Source organism: Hermetia illucens, chromosome 1, assembly GCF_905115235.1.
Source record: "Hermetia illucens chromosome 1, iHerIll2.2.curated.20191125, whole genome shotgun sequence".
NCBI classification, from domain to species: Eukaryota; Metazoa; Arthropoda; class Insecta; order Diptera; family Stratiomyidae; genus Hermetia; species Hermetia illucens.
The window spans coordinates 118,887,090-118,911,285 of NC_051849.1; the positions used below are offsets into that span (position 1 = coordinate 118,887,090).

The window sequence follows — 24,196 nt, forward strand, 5'->3', positions numbered from 1 at the left end:
ATTCAATTCTCTTCCACATGAGATAATGCTCCGCTTGAAAGTTAGGCAGATTTGAGGGCGTAATCTCAAGCGCAAATTTCACGAGCACGGGAATAAAATAAATGCGGAATATAAAGCATTACTCTCCCGGATTAACTGTCTCAGTACGCTAATCCGTGGTATGGTGGCGACCTTCCGTAGCAAGGAATTGACCCGCAAACTTGCAGACATTAAATCTGGAGCTAATATGTTCCAAAATATCAACAGACTAACGGGGAAATACAAAGCCCGCAACTTTGTTCTAACCCAAAACAAAGTGCGAGTCTGCAGTGATGCTGAGAAAGCAAAAACACTTAGGGAATTCTTCGAGCGGCAGCCCTTCCAACAAGCCTACTGATTCGAGAAAATGTCTGAGTTTATCACAACTCACTGCTATTATCCATAATCTTAACGGTAAAAAGTCAGCAGGCCCAGATGGAATTACGAATTTCGTCTTAAAATATCTTCCAGTAGCCTCCATTAAGTTCCTGCTTGCGGTTTTTAATAACTGCATTAATAATGGCTACTTCCCATCCACCTGGAAAATAGCCAAAATTATAGCCATTCGGAAAGGAGGTGTCTCCTGTGAACCTGGTAACTTCAGATCCGTTTCACTTCTATGTAACCTGGGGAAGCTTTTTGAAAGAGCATGGACCGTAGGGCTGGTCCAACACTCCAATCTTAACAACATTATTTCAGACCATCAGTTCGGTTTCTGTGCTAAACACGAAACACAGAACGCCCTAAGCTACCTCCACGATACTGTGGCCAGCAGACTTAACGTCAATAACAAACCCACGGTAGCTTGCGCTCTGGATTTAGAAAAAGCCTTTGATTCCGTTTGGATAAACGGGCTAATCTATAAATTGATCAAATACGAATTCCCAATCCCGACGATCAGACTTGCGAGGATAGACATTTTTACGTCAGTGCCGGAAATGAGATTTCCGATCTCTTGCCGGTTACTTCTGGGGTGCCGCAGGGATCCATTTCTGGTCCTACTTTATACAACGTTTTCACTGCTGATGTCCCCTCCCCTGAGGTCGGTACAGAACTTATGCAGTATGCCGACGACACACTCGTCTACTCCTCTCATTTTCGCCCAGACAAGCGATATAGAGGATTATTTGGTTGGCCTCTGCTACTACTACCAGAGCTGGGGAATTAGAATTAACCAAGACACAAGTCTGCATCTTCAGAAGGCAATCTAGATACTTGGGATCTAGATCCATCCACAGGAAAGCTAAACGCCTGAAACTGGAAATCGGGAATACAATAGTAAGAGGGTCGAAATCGATCAAATATCTAGGAATCAATTTCAACCAATTCCTAAGATTTAATGACCATGTTAAACTCGCCATTGGAAAAGCAAATGGTGCATTGCGCAAGACCTACTTTCTTCTTCGCAAAAAAGTGGATCAAAACTAAGCTGATCCTATATAAGACTCTCATCAGGCCCATCATATGCTACGGAGCCCCTTCGTGGATCACTTGCTCTTCGAAAGCCATGGATAAATGCATGTCTTTCGAACGCCATGTATTAAGACATTGCACTGGATCAATTGGAAGACTAAGAAGTGCGGCTGGAACGCTATAGTATACCGGCGTATATAGACCCCATTAGAGAATATATTCTCAACATTACGGAACGGTTTTTCAATAAACTTGAAAACCATCCAAACCCAAAAATTAGAAGGCTGCATGAGCCTTAGGCCGTGCCAGACACTGAACCCTGACCTAAAATCAATAATCCTATCCCTCTTCGACACATCTTGCCTGGTAGGAGTGCAAAGAGGCTAAGCACTATATGAATATTAAGTGCTATTGTATATAGTAGAATTAAGTATTTATGTACCTAGAAATAAGTAGTAGTAAAAAAGTAGTAATAAGTGTCATTAGTGCGGACGCAGTTTTGCAAATAGGTTAACCAATGATTTAATTAAATACAAAGCCAAGGAACGTTGTAAATTACAGTTTGTTTTCACACAATAAAGTTAATTACAGAGAAGGTCGGGTAGGCCAAACCATGTATAGCCATCCATTGTAATAATTCTAAGCTAGCTAAGCTAATTCTAAGCTACTCTTAAGCAAAATGTATCAGATGTAAGACACTAATTGGAAATAAATAAAATGAAAAATGAAATGTTCAGGCGCCACAGACTCAGCAAATTCAAGTACAATAGCAACAGCAACAAACACAACACCAAGTGCACCAAGTCCTAACAGCAACAACAACAGTAGCAGCAATAAAGGGCGATAATTGACAGACAGAAAATACGGATGGTACAACATCGTTCTCTATAGTGTACGTACAAACTTTACAAGGCCATCAGTTAACGTGGCAAAATCTTAAGCAGTTTCTTCCGTAAACATACTGTTTTTTAAGATTTTGATTGATATTTTTGGTAAAAAGTACTTAGATTATGTATTCTTTGACTTCGCTTTTTAGTAGAGCTGGTTAGGTAGTCCTTGGAAATAGAACTATATTAGAATAAAAATTGAACCGCTGCCGTGGTCAAATTAGGGCTTTGCAGAATTATCGCCGCGTTTTGGACAGAATCTCGCGTCGTAGCATTAGCTTTTGGAGATGTCTGTGGATAACAAGACGCGGCAGGCCCATCGGCCCCTCAAGTGACCGCCCTCTTCGTGCGCGTCCCTCCATTTTGGTAGCGTCGTCCATCTGGAAGCACAACACCAGATGTCCGCTTCAACTACGCGATAGTAAGTCTGGATGAGAAGTCCACCCTACTGGTGGCCGATGTTGTAAAGTCCGCCTCTTCTGAAGACTGAGTTGATCAAGCGCCTGCCGGTAAGTGAGTCAGCTGGATCACTTGCTGGCAGGTTTAACATTGGGCGATCGAACTCCAGGCCAATTGCTGCGCGAAATGAGGCAATTGGGTGGGAGCAAGATCGACGATGACTTCATAAAGTCGCTCTGCGTCGACTCCCGGAGGGCTATTGCCAAGGCGCAAGAGGATGACGCAGTACTTCAGAGCCTCAAATCCAACTCCAAATACAAATTTTGGGAGTTGCCCATTTTCGGCTCGAACCTCTCTCTCTGCTGCGAAGACTCGGAAAAGGGACCCCCGCCATACATTCCGGCCACATTTAGCAAGGAAGTGTTCCACGCAGTTCACGACTTAGCGCATCCAGGCATCAGGACAACAAATCGGCTAGTCGCCGAAGAATGATTCTGGCCCTCCATGAACAAGGATGTCAACTCCTGGACCAGAGAGTGCATCGCATGCCAGAAGTGTAAAATCACCAGGCATGTAAGGAAAGAAGTGGGCTCATTTCCCTACACTACCAAGCGGTTCCACACCATACACCTCGACATAGTAGGACCTTTGCAAGACTGGCACGGTTTCAAGTATTGCCTTACAATCATCGACAGGTTGACGCGGTGGCCTGAGGCAATACCTCTGAAAGACAGTACGGCGCAATCTTGTGCCGAAGCCCTCTGTCGAGAGTGGATACCTCGCTTTGGCGTCCCTGCAGTGGTCATCACTGAACAGGGAATGCAATTTGAGTCCACCCTTTTCTCGGAGTTAGGCAAACTCCTGGGTTTGAAGGTAGCGGACTACGGCATACCACCCGCAATCAATTGGGATTCTAGAATGTTGGCACCGGACGCTGGAAGCCACCATTATGGCACGCGACGATCTGTCCTGGACTCAAGTCTTGCCTCTCGTCCTACTCGGCCTACGTACAACAAGTGATCCGGTCTTCGACAAGAGATCCGGTCTCACAGAGTCGGGGTTGGTGGCAATCTCCGACGCACCCGACACTCGTCCGCATCTGTCTGTGTGCACAAGGAGCTGGACACGTGCACGCACGTCCTGGTCAGGACTGATGCCGTCCGGAAGCCGCTGCAGCCTCCATATGAAGGCCCGTACCGTGTTCTCGAGCGGGGAGAACATTTCTTCCAGCTTTAGATCGGAGGACACAAAAAGCGGTCTTCTTATCCAGGCTGAAACCCATGTGCGCCCCAAAACAACGTCGCGTTCGCTTCGCGGTATGATGGAGAACGCAGTTCCGGGTTCTTTCGCTGAAACATTAACAACATTCGAAAAAAATTTCGAATGTGATGATGCCGCCGCCGCCGCTCTCTCTTCTGCTCCAACCGTCGGCGTGATCACACGCACTCTTGCTTAATGGAATTTAAAAGATATCAAGTGAATTTGCAAGACCGCAGTCTGCTCTGCTTCATGAATCAAGATAGTTTTTTCCTCATTTTTGTGAAATAAAAAATAGCTTTTCTCGTTTTGTGAAATAAAAAAGATATTGTTTTTCCAACGCATTTAGAATTCTTTTGGTATAGAATTAATCCGAAAAGCGACTTGAACCGGAATAGAGAATTAACACTAAAGTTAGTGAATTTACCTAAAGTTGGATTAACTCGAAAATACTTACTATATATGTACGTATGCTTTTGCGCACGAAGTAAATCCGAAATATGGATACGATCAATTTATACACGTGCATATATATGTACAGTATTCGGAAATAGGCAGTTTGTTTGTTTAGGGTGAGGATAACATCTATGGCTGAAATATGTACGTATGCCTTGTAGTGCGGAAAAATATGAAGGAATATATTGGATTTGTAGCTATTATATATACGAACAGAAAAATGTACGTTGGTTTTTAGATAAGATGAACACAAAACCTTCATACCCGAAGTGCGTGCTTCCGGTATCCCGGCTTGTTTAATTGAAGCACTGATCCAAGAGTACACTTGTCATTGTTTTCGGCATAAATAGCCGCAATTGTGAAAATTACCTGGCTAACTTCGCCTTTTGGGTTGTGAGTCACAATGAGTTTACGGGTTATAACATGACCCATTTGGATCGAACGTGGTCGAAATGCTCGCTGACCTTGAATATACAAAATTGCTTTGGGTGTTTTGTTTACTATTTGCCTTTAAGTTACTGTCCTCAAAATGCAATTCGGTCATTGCGTTTACATGGATATGTAGCACATCTGACACAAACATTATGATTTTTAAGAAGAACGTTCCATTGTTTGTCTTTATAAATTTGTCACAGGTTAAAACATTGTGACCTACATACTGTCACACCATTGTGATTAATATTATTTCATACTTTCGGAGGTTTTGCCGATTTATGGCTTGAGCCAATATTGCAATTTGCTAATTTATAACTTTCGAATTTTAAAATTTTTGATTCCATGAACCTCTTCTATCTCAACTAAGGTGATCCTCAAAATCAAGTTTGGAAGCTGTGCCAAATTTCCTGTATATTATGGAAAGCAATATTGGATATCAACCTTGGCAATCCGTAAGTTTTGCAAAACTTCCCGCATACCATCCAAAAGTTTTTTTAATAGAATTTACCTCCTTTGGAGCACAAGGAGGCAAATCCAACAGCTGAAGCATATAAGTTTTAACCAACAATCGATGGTTTTCATATCTCCCATCCAAAAGGTTCCAAGAAACAGTATATTTTCCTGCCTCCAAGGCCAGATGAGATACTAATTCTACTGGCTCCCCCTCTAAATAGGACTTACGGTGAACCAATTTCTGCAAACCAGAAGTTCTATGATCCTTCAACACCTGTCTTACAAGATTTTTAAAACAGGCTTATCGCCTAATATCCCCCTTTCCCTTTCCCCCTTTTTCAATTTCAAGGGGTTTTATACGAAATTTCCCTTCAATAGGATCTTCCGAACCGCCCATAGCCCACCGCACTAGTTCCTGAAGGGTTAGAGGCCTCAACTTGAATGTCGGCCCTTTCAGATTCAGCAACTAGATTTTCATCGAGAAGCTTAATAGTTTTCTGGTAGATTTCCAGTGCTTCGTCAAACTTCCTGTCTTTAAAGTATCATCATCATCAACGGCGCAACAACTGCTATCGGGTCTAGGCCTGCCTTAATAAAGAACTCCAGACATCCCGGTTTTGCGCTGAGGTCTACCAATTCGATATTCCTAAAAGTTGCTTGGTGTGCTAGCCTACGCCATCGTTCCATCTCAGGCAGGGAGCTGCCTTGCCTTCTTTTTCTACCATAGACTTTTCGGGTTGGACCATCCTCATTCATACGGATTGAGTGACCCGCCCACCGCAACCTATTGAGCCGGATTTTATCCACAACCTGACGGTCATGGTATCGCTCATAGATTTCGTCGTTATCTAGGCTACGGAATAGTCCATCCTCATGTAGGGGACCAAACATTTTTCGGAGGATTCTTCTCTCGAACGCGGCCAAGAGTCCGGGGTCCCCGGGGAATACCTGAGTACTGGCAAGATCATTGTCTTGTACAGTAAGAGCTTTGACTCTATATTGAGACGTTTCGAGTGGAACAGTTTTTGTAAGCTGAAATAGGGTCTGTTGGCTGACAACAACCGTGCGCGAATTTCATCGTCGTAACTGTTATCGGTTGTGATTTTCGACATCGATAGGAGAAATTATCAACGGTTTCAAAGTTGTAGTCTCCTATCTTTATTCTTCCCGTTTGACCAATGCAATTTGATGTTGTTGGTTCGTTGGTTTTTGGTACTGATGTTGACACCATATATTTTGTCTTGCCTTCATTGATGTGCCCAAGATCTCGCGCCACCTGCTCGATCTGAATGAAGGCAGTTTATACATCTCGAGGAGAGGATCGTATCCGTCGTATTTACCTCAGCCTCAGGGACCATTTTTTCCAGGGCCAGGTTAAAGAGGACGCATGATAGGGCATCCTCTTGTCTTAGACCGTTGTTGATGTCGAATGGTTTTGAGAGTGATCCTGATGCTTTTATCTGGCCTCGCACATTGGTCAGGGACAGCCTAGTCAGTCTTATCAATTTCGTCGGGATATCGAATTCTCTCATGGCCGTGTACAGTTTTACTCTGGCTATGCTATCATAGGTGGCTTTAAAGTCATTGAGATGGTGCAACTGATGTCCATATTCCAACAGTTTTTTCCGTCGCTTGTCGCAGAGAGAAAATCTGATCTGTTGCTGATTTGCCTGGAGTAATGCCTTTTTGGTATGGGCCAATGATGCTCTGGGCGTATGCGGTTATCTGACCTAGAAAGATAGCTGTCAATATCTTAAAGGTGGTACTCAGCAACGTGATAACTCTATAATTGCTGCACTGCGTGATATCTCCCTTTTTATGTATGGGACAGATAATGCTGCTTTGCCAGTCGTCAGGCTTTGATTGGCTGTCCCACACCTTGAGCACAAGTTGATGAACCGCTCGGTGTAATTGGTCGCCTCCATATTTAACCAATTCGGCTGTAATTCCATCGGCTGCTGGCGACTTATGATTTTTAAGTCGAAGAAATGCACGGACTGTTTCTTCTATACTTGGTGGTGGCAGTTTTTGTCCGTCGTCTTCAGTTGGCGGGACCTCCAACTCGCCGATGTTCTGGTTGTTCAGTAGTTCATCAAAGTACTCAACCCATCGCTCTAATATGCCCATTCTGTCGGAAATCAGATTTCCCTCTTTGTCTCGGCAGGATGAACATCGCGGTGTGTAAGGCTTCGTCTTGCTTACTTGTTGGGAAAACCTGCGCGCCTGGTGCGGTTGCCCTCTGTACTTTTCGAGTTCCCAGTCCTGTCGGTTCTCCCAGGCTTCCTTTTTCCGTCTGTGAAGTCGCTTCTCCGCTCGCCGGAGTTTGTGGTAAGTCTCTGAGCGTGCCCGCGTTCTTTGAGAATGCAACATTACTCGGTATGCAGCATTCTTCCGCTCCGTTACCAGCTTACATTCATCGTCAAACTAACCGTTCCGACTTTTTTGCGGCTGGGGCTAAGTATGTTTGTGGTCGTATTTATGATAAACTTCTTCAGGTGATTGAGAAGATCATTTGCTGATGCTTCATCCCCGGGATCACTGTTGACTGCTGTTATTGCGGCATCTATTTCCATCTTATAGGTGTTGCGGAGGGTGTGTTGTGGATGGCTTCAGTGTTAACTCTCACCTGATTATCAGAGGGGATTCTGGGTGGTGTTGTTATTCGAGATCGGAGCAACATGCCAACGAGATAGTGATCCGAGTCTAAATTGGCTCCCTATATGTTCACACATTCATCAATGTTAGGAGTCTGGAGAGGCCCACGTTTGTTTGTGGGCCGTTTTCCGAGCAAACCAGGTACTTCTAACAATCATTTCGTGTGACACTCCTAATTGAATAATCCGCAGTCCGTTATCATTTGTATTTTGATGGAAGCTATGGGAGTCAACGTATCGCCTGAATACGGGCTCCGTCACTACTTGCCTGTTAAAATCCCCAAGTATGATTTTGATTGCATATTTGGGACAGACTTCGAGGGTTCGTTCTACTACCTGGTAGAAGGTATCCTTCTCCGACTCTGCAGTCGCCTCTGTAGGGGCGTGAACGTTAATGAGGCTTATATTTCTAAACTTGCCTCGCAAGCTTAGAATGCATAGCCGTTCGCTTATGTTTTCAAAGTCGATAATAGCAGGTTTCATTTTTTGGCTGACTAAGAATCCTACTCCGAGCACATGGTTTAGTGGATGGTGGCTATATTGCATGGTGTAGTGACTCTTCCCCAGGAAATCGATCCCTATCCAACGCATCTCCTGCAATGCAGTTACAGCTGCTTAGCAGTTCCATTTCCATCTCAATGCGTAAATCGTTATTCCGTTGTCATTGCCGGGTTCGTCTTTGTCTTATCAGTCCAGTCCGAGGCTCCTATTGTGGCTTCGTAACAATTTGTTTTCTGTGTAGGGTTGTCAGCTCTACCAAACTCCCAACCTGGAGGACCAGTTGGTACAATTTGTCCCGTTTTTAGGCGCGGGAAACTCGCCTTCATCCTTCTCCGTCTGCACCCTCTGGAGGTGGAGATATTCGTTAATAAGAAAAGTTACCCAAAGAGTTTGCATTTCACTTTTAATGGTATTTAATTTTGTTTCTTTTTCGACAAGAAACTTTCAACTTTGTTGCGTTGATATATCAGGACCTTAACTTCTCAAAAATTTCTTGCTGAGTCGTCATTATGGTTTCTGTTATTGCTATATCAAACTCTTTCTTCTCAGCAATAAGTGGTCAAAGGGTAGTATAGGTTCCGGGGCGAAACGTGGGTTGGTACCCACGATGGAGCATAAAACCTGGGAAATGCCTGCTGAACCAACACCAACAGCTCTACTACCAAACCCTATCTCCACCTCCACGTGGTGACCGCTGGGAGCTCTTTCTTGACGAAAAGCTGCAGACGGAGAAGGATGAAGGCGAGTCTCCCGCGCCTAAAAACGGGACAAATTGTACCAACTGGTCCTCCAGGTTGGGGGTTGGGTAGGGCTGACAACCCTACACGGAAAACAACCGTTACGAAGCCACAACAGGAGCCTCGGATAGGATGGATATTAAAACGACGGACCCGGCAACGACAAAGGAACAACGATTTGCGCATTTTCTCATGGAACGTGCGCTCCCTGTACAGAGATGAAGCTGATAAGCAGCTAGCCGATACCCTGTCCCAATATAGGGCTGATGTAACAGCGTTGCAAGAGATGCGATGGACAGGGACCGGTTTCCTGGAGAAGAGCCACTACACCATATATTATAGCGGCCATCCAGTAAACCATGTGCTCGGAGTAGGTTTCTTAGTCAGCCAAAAAATGAAACCTGCTGTTATCGGCTTTGAAAGTATAAGCGAACGGCTATGCACTCTGCGCTTGCGAGGCAAGTTTAGAAATATAAGCCTCATAAACGTTCACGCCCCTACAGAGGAGACTGCAGAGTCGGAGAAGGATACCTTCTACGAGGCAGTAGAAAGAACCCTCGAAGCCTGTCCCAGATATGATATCAAAATCATACTTGGGGATTTTAACAGCCAAGTAGGGAAGGAGCCCGTATTCAGGCGATACGTTGGCTCCCATAGCTTACACGAAAAAACAAATGATAACGGACTGCGGACTATTCAATTAGCAGGGTCACACGAAATGGTTGTTGGAAGTACCTGGTTTGCGCGGAAAGCGGTCCACAAACATACGTGGGCCTCTCCAGACGGGACCACTTTCAACCAAATTGACCACGTGTTGATCGAACGCCGCCACCTCTCAGCCTTGATGAATGTCAGAACATATAGGGGGGCCAATATAGACTCGGATCACTATCTCGTTGGCATGGTGCTCCGAGCTCGAATAACAATACCACCTAGAATCCCCTCTGACAATCAGGTGAGAGTGAACACTGAAGCCATCCACAACACAACCCTCCGCGACACCTATAAGAGGGAAATGGATGCCGCAATAACCGCAGTCAATAGAGGACCGGGAGATGAAGCATCAACTAATGATCTTCACAACCACCTGAAGAACGTTATCATGGATACGGCCACAAATATACTTGGCCCCAGCCGCAAAAGGAGTCGGAACGGCTGGTTTGACGATGAATGTAAGCTAGCAACGGAACGGAAGAATGCCGCATACCGAGTAATGTTGCATTCTCAAAGAACGCGGGCACGCGCAGAGACTTATCACGAACTCCGTCGAGCGGAGAAGCGATTTCACAGACGGAAAAAGGAAGCCTGGGAGAATCAACAAGTCTGTGAACTAGAAAAGTACAGGGAGCAACCGCACCAGGCGCGGAAGTTTTACCAACAAGTCAGCAGGATGAAGCCTTATACACCTCGATGCTCATCCTGCCGAGACAAAGAGGGAAATCTGATTTCCGACAGAATGGGCATATTAGAGCGATGGGTTGAGTACTTTGATGAGCTACTGAACAACCAGAACATCGGCGAGTTGGAGGTCCCGCCAACTGAAGACGACGGACAAATACTGCCACCACCAAGTTTAGGAGAAACAGTCCGTGCAATTCATCGGCTAAAAAATCATAAGTCGCCAGGAGCCGATGGAATTACAGCCGAATTGGTTAAATATGGAGGCGACCAGTTACACCAAGTGGTTCATCAACTTGTGCTCAAGGTATGGGACAGCGAATCAATGCCTGACGATTAGCAGCGAGGCATAATCTGTCTCATACATAAAAAGGGAGATATCACACAGTGCAGCAATTATAGAGGTATCACGTTGCTGAGTACCATCTATAAGATATTCTCCACTATCCTGCTAGGCCGGATAGCCCCATACGCCCAGAACATCATTGGCCCATACCAAAGAGGCTTCACTCCAGGCAAATCAGCAACAGATCAGATTTTCTCTCTGCGGCAAGCGATGGAAAAACTGTTGGAATATGGACAACAGTTGCACCATCTGTTCATCGACTTTAAAGCCGCCTATGATAGCATAGCCAGGGTAAAACTGTACACGGCCATGAGAGAATTCGGTATCCCGACGAAATTAATAAGACTGACTAGGCTGACCCTGACCAATGTGCGAGGCCAGATAAAAGCAGCAGGATCACTCTCAAGACCATTTGACATCAACAACGGTCTACGACAAGGGGATGCGCTATCATGCGTCCTCTTTAACCTGGCCCTCGAGAAGGTGATCCGTGATGCTGAGGTGAATGCAAGAGGTACGATCCTCTTCAAGTCCACCCAACTACTGGCCTATGCTGACGATATCGACATCATGGGAAGAACGCGAGATCTTGGGCTGCACATCAATGAAGGCAAGACAAAATACATGGTGGCAACGTCAGCACCGAAGACGAATCAACCAACAACATCAAACCGCACTGGTCAAACACAAGCACGAACAAGAATAAGGATAGGGGAATACAACTTTGAGACCGTTGACAATTTCTCCTATCTAGGGTCGAAAATCACAACCGATAACAACTACGATGATGAAATCCGCGCACGGTTGTTGTCAGCCAACAGAGCCTACTTCAGCTTACAAAGACTGTTCCGCTCGAAACGTCTCACCATAGGGTCAAAGCTCTTACTGTACAAGACTATGATCTTGCCAGTCCTCATGTATTCCTCGGAAACTTGGGTTCTTAGCAAGAAAAATTGCGAACTCTTGGCCGCGTTCGAGAGAAGAATCCTCCGAAGAATTTTTGGCCCCCTACATGAGGATGGACGATTCCGTAGCCTACACAATGACGAAATCTATGAGCGATACCATGACCGTCCGGTTGTGGATAAAATCCGGCTCAATAGGTTACGGTGGGCGGGTCACTTAATCCGTATGGATGAAGATGATCCCACCCGGAAAGTCTATAAGGGCAATATCTATGGTAGGAAAAGAAGACGAGGCAGACCCTGCCTAAGATGGAGCGATGGCGTGGGCCAGGACGCCAGACAGCTTTTAGGGATATCGAATTGGTGGACCTCGGCGCAAAACCGGGATGTCTGGAGTTCCTTATTAAGGCAGGCCTAGACCGGATACCGGTTGTTGCGCCGTTGATGATGATGAATAATAAACAGTGAATTACATATGTGTATGTGGCGATCAAATGCAAATAACTATTTACTAGTAACAAGTGTTATTAATCGTTTCCCGAATAGAAATAACTATTTTTTCGATGAATTTCGAAGGATTTTGAAAATTAACTCACCGGGTCGGAACTTTGTAGAACTCGCATAGTACAGAAACCAGCAACAGTTTATTCGACGAACTTTAACTCTCCGGAACACAGCATATAATAACTGGTCGAAACTTTTTAGAATTCTAATTGAATTCTATACATACATCACAAAATAACTGTTCGAAATACAGCGTAAATTAACTACCCCAAATTTAAACCGTTTATTCATCAGGCATTTATAAAGTAAAAATTTGTGTTACAACGACATACTTTACTTACAAATTAAATTGCCTCTATATTGCTGAGTATGACTGACCCACTTTTTTCTTAACCTGTGGCGCGGCAGGATCTGCAGCATTCGAAATTTATTTCGAATGTTGCGGATGCGGACGGGTAGATGGCGCGGAACTCTCCACTCACTCATTTTCTGAACGCACCGGGGGAGTGGAGAATTAGCGGTGGAAAAATGCCGTTGTTTGGGACAGTAAGGACCGCATGGAAATAAGTCGGTCTCTTCTGTTCCAAACCGCGGCGGGATACACACGTAACCACCTAAAAGAAAAACTGATATAGTGTTACTATCAATTCGATTATAGTAATTAACTTTTGTGACATTTGAACTGCCCAGCAACATTTAAATTATTAAACGAACTTGCTCAATAAATTCAAACCTACCATTTATAGGAAATTTTACAAATATTATGAGAACATAGTTTAACTCCAATTACACTTTGAATTACTTGTGTGTTACCAATAACTACAGAACAGTGGTGACCCCGAGAACGCGCAGTCGACCACAGCCATAAGGCGCCGCCGCCGTAGTCAACGCCACAGCCGTTTCCATTGGAAAAGCCGCCACTACAGCCCCGACGCCATCACCGCAGCCCCGCACGTCAGCAACAACAACGAGCGCAGCACCGAACCAGCCTTTGGGAATTAGTGAATTAGTAAAATTTTATTACTTTCAGTATTGTTTTTTATAACTTTAATTGTAAAGTTCATTGCAACGTCCAAAACAAGTTTTATTTCAACTGTGCAGAGAACTATTTAGAGTTTAAAAAAAAAAAATATTCAATTTTTTTTTAAAAGAATAATAATTGAAAATCGCTGCAAGAGACGGCGTTAGGTGTTTCGCATCGTGGGTTCTCCATTTCTTTGGTGTTGTTTTGGTCTGCGCTGGAGAGCGTCCGCTTCGGTCGTAATTTTCTCTGTCCGTGCGTGCATTTGTGGGTGCGGCCTGCCGTGTCGGAGTAAAATTCACCGCGTTTCGTTTTAAATTCACCGCGTCTGCATTACAACTCGTACTTTTCGTAAAACAAGATGTCGTTTGATGGCAAAGACGCGGCAGGCCCATCGGACCCGCAAGTGACCGCCCTCGCCGTACGCGTTCCTCCGTTTTGGCGGCGGAACCCCGAGCTGTGGTTCGTGCATTTGGAAGCGCAGTTCCAAATGTCCGGCATCACATCGGACGCGACCCGCTTCAACTACGCGGTGGTCGGCCTGGACGAGGAGTCCATACTTCTGGTGTCGGACGTAGTGAAGTCGGCATCGTACTCGCAGCTCAAGAGCGAGTTGATCAGGCGCCTGTCGGCAAGCGAGTCGGCAAAATTAGACCACTTGCTGGCGGGTTTAACGTTGGGTGATCGAACTCCCAGCCAATTGCTTCGTGAAATGAGGCAATTGGGTGGGAGCAAGATCGGCGACGATCTGATCAAGTCGCTCTGGCTGCGTCGGCTCCCGGAGGGCACCCAGGCGATCCTAGCCTGCGTCTCCGGTTCCTTGGAGGAACTGGCAGCGACGGCCGACCAGGTACAGGAGGTGTACGTTCGCCCAACCATAGCGGCCGTTCAACCACAGTCGGATGAGGTGAGCGACTTAAGGCGCGAGATAGCTGCTTTAACAGCCAGCGTGGCCGAGATGCGGGCGACGTTGGACGCTCAGCGTTCGAGTGCCAGATCGCGAGCTCGCTCACGGTCTGCCACACGCAAATGGCGTTCGGGTAGCAGGTCGTCAAGACAGCCTGCGGACACAGGTATTTGCTGGTACCATCGTAACTTCGGAGATAAAGCGACAAGATGTACGCTACCTTGTAAATTCGCGCCTACCGCAAATAACTAGGTCCGCGGGGGGTCTTGGCGACGGCCACCCAGAGCGCAGCGCCACGTCGCCTAACTATTTTCGACCCCCTCAACAGGCGCAACTACCTCGTCGACACGGGTGCGGAGGTTTCGGTTCTTCCCGTACCCTGGCATCATCGACTATATCCACAACCCCTCAAACTGGCGGCAGCAAATTCCTCCCGCATCAATACATACGGGTACAGGCAAGTGGACGTGAGTCTTGGCTTGCGTAGGACGTTTTCGTGGCGTTTCATCCTGGCGGATGTCAGCTTTCCCATATTAGGCGCAGACTTCTTGTGTCACTATGGGTTGCTGGTGGACTTGCAAAATAAGTCCCTTATAGACCCCACAACCAACCTTAATTCGTCGGGCCAAATGGTATCTCACGCTGACAATAACCTTTCCGTTCTTTTGGAAGACATCACCGACTCTCGTGTTCGGACACTCCTCCAAAAGTTCAGCCAGATTACTACCGAGTGTAGTTTCTCGAAACCAGTGAAGCACAATGTGCAGCACCACATAAATACTACTGGTTCCCCGATTTTCTCGAAGGTGCGTCCTCTACCACCCCAGAAACTGGCTATCGCGCGGAAAGAATTTGAACAACTTGTTCAACAGGATATCTGCAGGCCCTCAAACAGCTGCTGGTCTTCCCCTTTACATATGGTCCCTAAGCCAAATGGGGAATGGCGTCCCTGTGGGGATTACAGAAGGCTAAATGCACAGACTGTTCCTGACCGATATCCGATTCCACTCATCCACGACTTTGCGCATCACCTCGCGAATTGCCGCATCTTTTCGACCTTGAACTTAGCCAAGGCATACCACCAAATCCCAGTAGCTCCTGAAGACATTCCAAAGACGGCAATATGCACACCCTTTGGACTCTTCGAGTTCACCCGAATGACTTTCGGATTGTGCAATGCGGCGCAAACCTTTCAAAGGTTCATTCACTCAATCCTACGAAACCTCGATTTCTGTTTCGTCTATTTGGATGATGTTTTGGTCGCTTCTTCCACTGAGTCTGAGCACTTAGCCCATCTCGAGTGTATTTTTCAACGTCTCCTTGAGGCCGGTTTAGTCCTAAACGTTGAGAAATGCAAATTCCTTCAACAACAGGTGAGATTCCTCGGCCACTCCATTTCCTCTGAAGGAATACAGCCCGATCTAGACAAGGTGCAAGCAATCACAAGCTTCCCGCGTCCAAAAACAGTGAGGGAGTTGAGGAGGTTCTTGGGCATGCTAAACTTTGACCGTCGTTTCCTGCCCAAGGCCGCCCATCACCAGTCCGTTTTGAACGCGTACTTGTCTGGCCCCAAAACAAAAGACACACGAGAGATTGTGTGGTCTGAAGAGGCTGTCCGCGCGTTCAACAAATCCCGACAGCAACTGGCCGATGCTACACTTTTGGCATTTCCTCAGCAAGATGCACCCCTAGCCGTTTTTGTTGATGCCCTTCACCAAAAGGTGGATCAAGTTTGGCAGCCGTTGAGCTTCTTCTCGAAACAGTTGAATCCCGCTCAACGGAACTACAGTACCTACGATCGCGAACTGCTCGCCGCGTACTTGTCCATCAAATACTTCCGTTTCTCCCTAGAAAGCAGGCCGTTCACAGCGTTCACGGACCATAAGCCTCTCACTTATGCTTTGAAACAAAAGCCCGACAAAGCGTCCCCTCGTCAGCTTCGACACCTGAGCTTCATAAGCCAGTTCACGTCAGACATTCAGCACGTGTCCGGCAAGGACAACATAGTTGCTGACGCTTTGTCTCGTGTCTCCGAGGTTAACATCCCCGCCTCACTCGATTTCTCGGCTATTGCCAAGGCGCAGGAGGATGACGCAGCACTTCAGAGCCTCAAGTCCAACCCCAAATACAAATTTCGGGAGTTGCCCATCTTCGGCTCAAACCTCTCGCTCTGCTGCGAAGACTCGGAAAAGGGACCTCGGCCATACATTCCGGCCACATTTAGCAAGGAAGTGTTCCACGCAGTTCACGACTTGGCGCACCCCGGCATCAGGACAACAAACCGGTTAGTCACCGGTAAATACTTCTGGTCCTCCATGAACAAGGATATCAATTCCTGGGCCAGAGAGTGCATCGCATGCCAAAAGTGTAAAGTCTCCAGGCATGTAAGGAAAGAAGTGGGCTCATTCCCCCACACTACCAAGCGTTTCCACACCATACACCTCGACATAATAGGGCCTTTGCGAGACTCGCACGGTTACAAGTATTGCCTCACAATCATCGACAGGTTCACGCGGTGGCCTGAGACAATACCTCTGAAAGACATTACGGCGCAATCTTGTGCCGAAGCCCTCTGCCGAGAGTGGATACCTCGCTTTGGCGTCCCTGCAATGGTCATCACTGACCAGGGAATGCAATTTGAGTCCACTCTTTTCTCGGAGTTAGGCAAACTCCTGGGTTTTAAACGCCAGCGGACTACGGTATACCACCCGCAATCCAATGGGATGCTGGAACGTTGGCACCGGACGCTGAAAGCCGTCATTATGGCACGCGACGACCCGTCCTGGACTCAAGTCTTGCCTCTCGTCCTACTCGGCCTTCGTACAACCCGCCGAGAGGAATTTGCTGCCAGCCCCGCGGAGCTGGTATACGGGGAGAACCCAAGACTCCGAAGCGATCCGGTCTTCGACAAGAGATCGGGTCTCACGGAGTCGGGGTTGGTGCGTCTGCTGAGGGACAATCTCCGACGCATCAAAGCGCCACCACCCACTCGACACTCGTCCATACCTGCTTGTTCGCCCAAGGAACTGGACACATGCACGCACGTGCTGATCAGGACGGATGCCATCCGGAAGCCGCTGCAGCCTCCATATGAGGGCCCGTACCGCGTTCTCGAGAGGGGAGAACATTTCTTCCAGCTCGAGATCGGTGGTCACAAAAAGGCGGTCTCTTTGTCCAGGCTGAAACCCGTGTGCGCCCCGAAGCAGCGTCGTGTCCGCTTTGTGGATTAACGGGGATCCGTCGCCGAAACCCCCTAGGTTTCGTCTGGGGGCGGAGTGATGTGGCGCGGCAGGATCTGCAGCATTCGAAATTTATTTCGAATGTTGCGGATGCGGACGGGTAGATGGCGCGGAACTCTCCACTCACTCATTTTCTGAACGCACCGGGGGAGTGGAGAATTAGCGGTGGAAAAATGCCGTTGGTTGGGACAGTAAGGACCGCATGGAAATAAGCCGGTCTCTTCTGTTCCAAACCGCGGCGGCATACACACGTAACCACCTAAAAGAAAAACTGATATAGTGTTACTATCAATTCGATTATAATAATTAACTTTTGTGACATTTGAACTGCCCAGCAACATTTAAATTATTAAACGAACTTGCTCAATAAATTCAAACCTACCATTTATAGGAAATTTTACAAATATTATGAGAACATAGTTTAACTCCAATTACACTTTGAATTACTTTTGTGTTACCAATAACTACAGAACAAACCTATTGAATTGGTTAAAGGTAACATAGGTAAATTGATCAATGAATTTAAATTAAGAAAGTCGACAGATGCCGTTGACTTTCGTTGTTGTTTCTTGAATGACCTATGTCCACATGCCTATATCGCCGCATTTTTCGATGAGTCTACCACCCACGTAGCACTAACGTAATTTCGGGAAGGTTCATATATTACCATTCCGTCCACATTCGACTCTCGGATGGTTTGCGAGAGCAAGTCTTCAGCTGCCTGGCAAAGTTTGAGGTTGATTTGTATCAACCTCATTTAAGTCTATGTTTCAGTTCCGGCAACGTGCCGGTCGTCCACCCCCTTTTCCCTTTGCACAACACGCATCGTGAATCCCCAATGCAGTCTTTGATAAGATGGCTTTCTTCTCCACACTTCCTGCACCTTTCATGTTCTCTAGTGCATGCTGCTGCAAAGTAACCGAAATCGAGGCAACGTACGCATCTCCCTTTCTTGCTGCCTAATTCGGTATACGACCCAAAACTATTCTTACCTTCCCCGCCGTAATCAGTTTAATCCCTGATTCCACCGGCAAACTAATAACAGCGGTCTGTGTCCATATGCCTTCTTCATCCTTATGATGACACTTTCTTCTATTCCGCCAAGGTTTAATTGTTCCCTTAGCCCAGCACAGATATCCTCTCGTGATGTGACCTCGTCTAGGTTTTTGCATTCGATTACTATCTTCACGTCTGCTTGCTCATCAAGCACCTTTTCCACCTGACTACGAAAAATATTATATCTACTGCCTTCTTGCAGGATTTCTTTAGATCCAGCATCGATCCCCTTTTGTGTACGCCTGATACGACTCACACTTCCCCTCCAGTCTGTCAATTCAGGATCGGTTTTGATTTTCCGAAAGATATCGGCGTAAATCTCCTTTCTTGGAAATAACGATTATTTCCCGACCAATCTTTTTCTCTTCCTGCCGCTTTTCACCGCCCACCTTTGTGCATTCTTCGAGTTTACGAGCTGTATATTCTTCCCCTTTTATCAAATTTTTGGGCCGTAATCTAAGAACACCAAAATTCACAAAAAAAGTTTAGCAAGGCCCCAAAAATTTGTTTTCAATATTTTTTAATAATCGTAGAATGCGGACTGTGGTTAAGTCCGCATGTTAAAATTCGGTTTACATTTCTTCTTTAAGATGATTACAGCCCCCTCTAGCGCGGCAGCAAGAAAACACTTTTTTTTGGAGTTGTTTGGGGTTGCTCTGTACTTCAACAATGAATTATGCTATACTTCAATAATGAATTATGCTATCGGGATGGAATGTAATTTCTGAACGACTCGGAATATCGGAAAATCCCTTTGCCCACATATTCTCCGAGTCTCTCTTCGGCTGCAGTCCTGCATAGTCCCGACTTCTCCAAGCCTTTCGCCATATATTGTGACCAAGTCAACATGGCATAGGAGCGGTGGTGATGCAGAAGACAGAGGAGGGAGATGAAGTGAAGGATTGTCTGGCAGCGGTGGAGGCAGTGCGCAAATTCCGAGCGTATATTGAAGGCACAACATTCGAAGTGGTAACTGACCACGCTCCGCTCAAATGGCTGATGAACAAGTCCGATCTTCACGGTAGACTGGCCAGATGGGCACTGAAGGCTCAAGGATTTTCGTTCATTATCAAACACAGGAAGGGATCACAACATCTGGTTCCGGATTCTTTATCTCGAGTGGATTCACCAGCGGAGGTGGATGCTTTGGAGAGAAGTGGGAACAACGAGGACGTTGATTTTAATTCACCACATTTTCGGTGTGCGGACTATTTGCAACTGATCGAGCGTATTAGAGAGAACTCCAAAAAACTTCCTGATCTGCAGGTGTGCGATGCATTGCTATGCAAGCGAATCAATCATGCTTCAGGAGAGGAAAACCTTGGGTAGACTGCGGTTGTGGTTTTATTGGCTTGTAATGGTTTCCCAGGTTAAAGACTATATCCGCAATTGTGAAACGTGCAAGACGTCAAAAGCTCCCAACCGAACGCTCCAGCCTCTAATGAGAAAAGTGCTCATTTCCGATCGGGTGTTTTAACGCTTGTATATCGATTTGATCGGACCATACTCCAGATCTCGCGCAGGAAATATAGGAGCAATAGTCGTTCTCAATTCTCTCTCGAAGTTTTCATTTGTGGAGCCGATTAAACAGTTTACCGCGAACGTGCTGACTGAGTACTTGGAGAAGAGAATCTTTCATGTCTTTGGAGTCCCTGAGTCGACACCTCTGATAATGGGGTACAATTCAAATCCGTGGTTTTCAACGGTCTTTTGAACCAGTATGGCATTCAACACATTTATACTGCATCATCCATCAACTGTCCCTTTCGTTCAGCGAAAGACGTCTCGATGGGGGCTTCCCCTATCACGTCGTTTTTGGGCAGAGCATGGTCACCCATGGGAGTACCTACGCCCTTTTACGACAATTGAGCACCTTTCATGATGCGACCTTGGAAGTCTGTTCTCAGGATAAACCTGATATTCTGAGAGCAGAGGTTCAGAGGCGCATCGTCCAAGCAAGAGAGACACATGAAAGGGGATAAAACTTGCGATCCCGAGCTCGTGAATTTCAGACATATCGTGTATAAGCGGCTCTTCCTCTTCCAAATTGGATCGGAAGTTCGTGAAAGCGAAGTTTTAATACGAGTTGGAGGACATGGAGGGTCGTAACCTGGGCGTCGCTCACACGAAGGACTTCAAGGACTAACTCACTGCCTGGATTTTTGGCCTTTTTTCGTCGTAAGCACGCCGATAATCAGACGCTTATCAGCAGTGATTGTGTCACTGGTCTTCAGCTGTCTTTTCCCGAGCGGGTCTCGGAAACCCAGCTACCCTGTGGTGACCGTCGCTTCGCGATGGGAGCGGAATCTCATTCGCCTCTTTCTGAATTAATTTGCTCAAGTAATGCATTTCATAATGTGCAATTATGCTAATGTTCGCCGCAGATTGCACATTATTAAATCCATTATTTTGGAGAAGTTTACTTTTGAGGAGAAGAAAGTTGTTGGATTGGCACCGGGAACGATTTTGGGAGTTTCGGTGGGGGGGAGAAGTGCTAGGCATCGCGGGAAGATGAGGTGTTCTTTTTGAGATGCTTACAAAAGTTCGATCAGGTGAATTACTGTGAATTAGTGAATCTCGTTCGCACTTTGATTCGAGCAATTAAAATTGGAAAATCCCGAGTTCGCAGGGTTCCTGTGCTGTGTGTTTGCCAAAAGTGATAAAAATATATCAAAAAGTTTCTAAGGAAGGAAAATTAATTGCGAAAATTGAAGAGGAGGAAAATCGTTCGAGGCGGTTAACGGTTATTGTATGGTAAGACGTTTCGAACGAAACAGTTTTTGTAAGCTGAAATAGGTTCTGTTGACTGACAACAACCGTGCGAGGATACTGTTATCGGTTGTGATTTTCGACCCTAGATAGGAGAAATTATCAACGGTCTCAAAGTTGTATTCTCCTATCTTTATTCTTCTCGTTTCACCAGTGCGGTTTGATGTTGTTGGTTGGTTGGTTTTCGGTGCTGACGTTGCCACCATATACTTTGTCTTGCCTTCATTGATTTGCGGCCCAAGATCTCGCGCCTGCTCGAAGGTAGTTTTTACGTCTTAGGTGGTTCTTCCCATGATGTCGATATCGTCAGCCAACAGTTGGGTGGACTTAAAGAGAATCGTACCTCTTGCATTTACCTCAGCATCACGGATTACTTTCTCGAGGGCCACGTTAAAGAGGACGCATAATAGGACATCCCCTTGTCGTAGACCGTTGTTGATGTCGAATGGAGAGTGATCCTATTGAGCCGGATTTTATCCACAACCTGACGGTCATGGTATCGCTCATAGATTTCGTCGTTAGCTAGGCTACGGAATTGCAATACTCAACATTAATGTGTGCTTTGAAGGTCTTTGAGAGCAATGGTGAATGTGACACAACTCAACGATGATCGAGTTCGACATCAACTGATCGTCGACGATACAGTGAGTATCCGTCATTGCCAGTGATGGTAGCAGAAGGCAACTTTATTGGGTATCATTTCGTGCATTTCCCATCAGACATGCATGGTGAATTATTGTTGAATGCGTCACATGGACCGTGAATCATATTTTTGGTAACGACGTCGAATAAGTCTGGATAAATGTCCTTATCTGGTATTTCTGCTGAAATGATTTGGTCAATTTAAACTGGCGTAATTTTGTTGATTAACCAAACCAAAATATGTCCATGCAGCAATCCTCTTTTCTGCCATTCAAGGGAATACATCCAGCAGCTTATCTCTCTAAAAACGTGATGCTTAATAATAGAATCCATCAAACATGTCAATTTTTGTTTAAATACGCGTGCGGTAATATCATGGCGGTCCGAAGATGATTGTTCAGCGTCTTGAAGAATCATCAATCGATACGAATAATAATTCATGGCACTGACTTTCTTATGCATTTCCTCGTTTGTGTGATTTCTTATTTTGATGATGAATGATACTCATTTTCTCCTCGCTAAAACATAATCGTATGAGCGATTAGTCTCGGAGACTCGCTGAACGTCACCACTGCTGCCATGAAGAATTATGTCGCGCGATTCGAATTCTTCGTCAACTATCACGATCGCCACTTCATCGATTGTTGGTGCCACAGTAGATCTACTATAGGCAGTACCCTTACAAAAATGACCCCACTTGCAAATGTGTTTGCAGAAGCTTATCTGTACACATCAGAGACGCTAAACAAGGAAAAGGCATAATCTTCGTCAAATCGTATTGGTAAGAGAGAGATCGGTGAGCTTTTGCTATTCTGGTACTACGGCGTGCTCACCCATATAGCAAAAAGTTGTTTCACGTATTCACTTATACATAAGCAAAAACTTGCCAATCTCACCAATACATTGGCAAATCCGGACGGTATGTCAAACACAGTTGATCGGGTTTTCGGTACATCTCGCTCATGCTCAAGGGCAAAACAATTTGAAATCGTGTGTACTCGCACTGATTTCCCCCCTTGAGGGGAAAGGGGGAGTGAGGTAGCTGTCTAGTATCTAACTGTGGTTGGTGCATTGGCCAACGGGTCTTTTATCTGCTCGAAGTACAACTGCGTAGTCAGCGGCTGGCATTCGTTGAATGACGGTTTTAAACAACTGAACTAATTCATTGTGTTGTTCGAAAAGGGCTTGTAATGCAGCCATGATTTTTCGTCTAGTGCCGCTTTGTAATGACATCGTTGTTCAATTTGTTCATCACTGTTTGCCATGAAATAAATTTGAAGAAGTTTGTGATCGGGGTCCGGCAATGGTAGAAGCGATCCGGCACGATGATAAATTTCCCCTTCGACTCTGAATGTTGGCATGCAATTTTCGCGTACGATATTCTTTGCACCGAACGATGTCATTTGAAAACATGAAATGTATTTGCGGATGTTTTGCAAGAAATGCTTCGACTCAGGTGTAACGCCTGATAGCAACGTTGATAGTGGTTCGGGCGGTGGATGTAATTCTGGTAGTTTAACTTTTCCACTGGTGCAGCATATTCCTGGAGTTTCGTTCTTAAATTTGAGGGCGCTACAATACATGCAAATTTCATCCATTTTTCCAATGACGACACTTGGATGAACACTGTAATAAATATTACTGTCATAATAGAATACACCAAGATTTAAATCAGCGTGCAGTGTTGGTTCTGATCGAGCGGTGCTTATTCGATCATTTTGCAGCCTTCTTTCCCGTTGTCCAGTTGTCTCAAACGAACGGGCCTGAATAGTACGTATTCCATCAGTTTCTAACCTCACTTCTCGTTGTTCAGATGTTTCAGACGAACGAAGATTTTCCAGCCTTAATGCACGTTGCTCGTCTGATTCTGAGGCTTATAATGCTCTTTATCGTACGGGAGGTCGCGGTTCAAATCTCGCTGGTGGCAGAGGGATTTGTATCGTGATTTGATGTCGGATACCAGTCGACTCAGCTGTGAATGAGTACCTGAGTCGAATCAGGGTAATAATCTCGGGCGTGCGCAATGCTGACTACATTGCCTCCTACAGCGCGACATAGTGCAGTAGCGTACCGTTACGGTCTTGAATGAAGTGCTCTAACACACTCCAAGACCGTAATCCAATATGGATTGTTGCGCCAACGATTATTATTATTTATATGATGATGACGTCATACATGTTTCGGGTAATATAAATTCAT

The 24,196-nt window shown here is 45.8% G+C and overlaps 1 protein-coding gene across 1 annotated transcript; it reads right to left on the reverse strand.

The window, feature by feature from the left end:
* Positions 1 to 23,137: 23,137 nt before the first annotated feature.
* LOC119661154 lies at positions 23,138 to 24,196 on the reverse strand. Its single transcript, XM_038070370.1, has 2 exons — positions 24,173 to 24,196; positions 23,138 to 23,760 (listed from the first exon to the last, which is right to left on the reverse strand). The coding sequence occupies exons 1-2, from the start codon at positions 24,194 to 24,196 to the stop codon at positions 23,155 to 23,157; spliced, it is 630 nt and encodes a 209-aa protein (XP_037926298.1). The 3' UTR covers positions 23,138 to 23,154.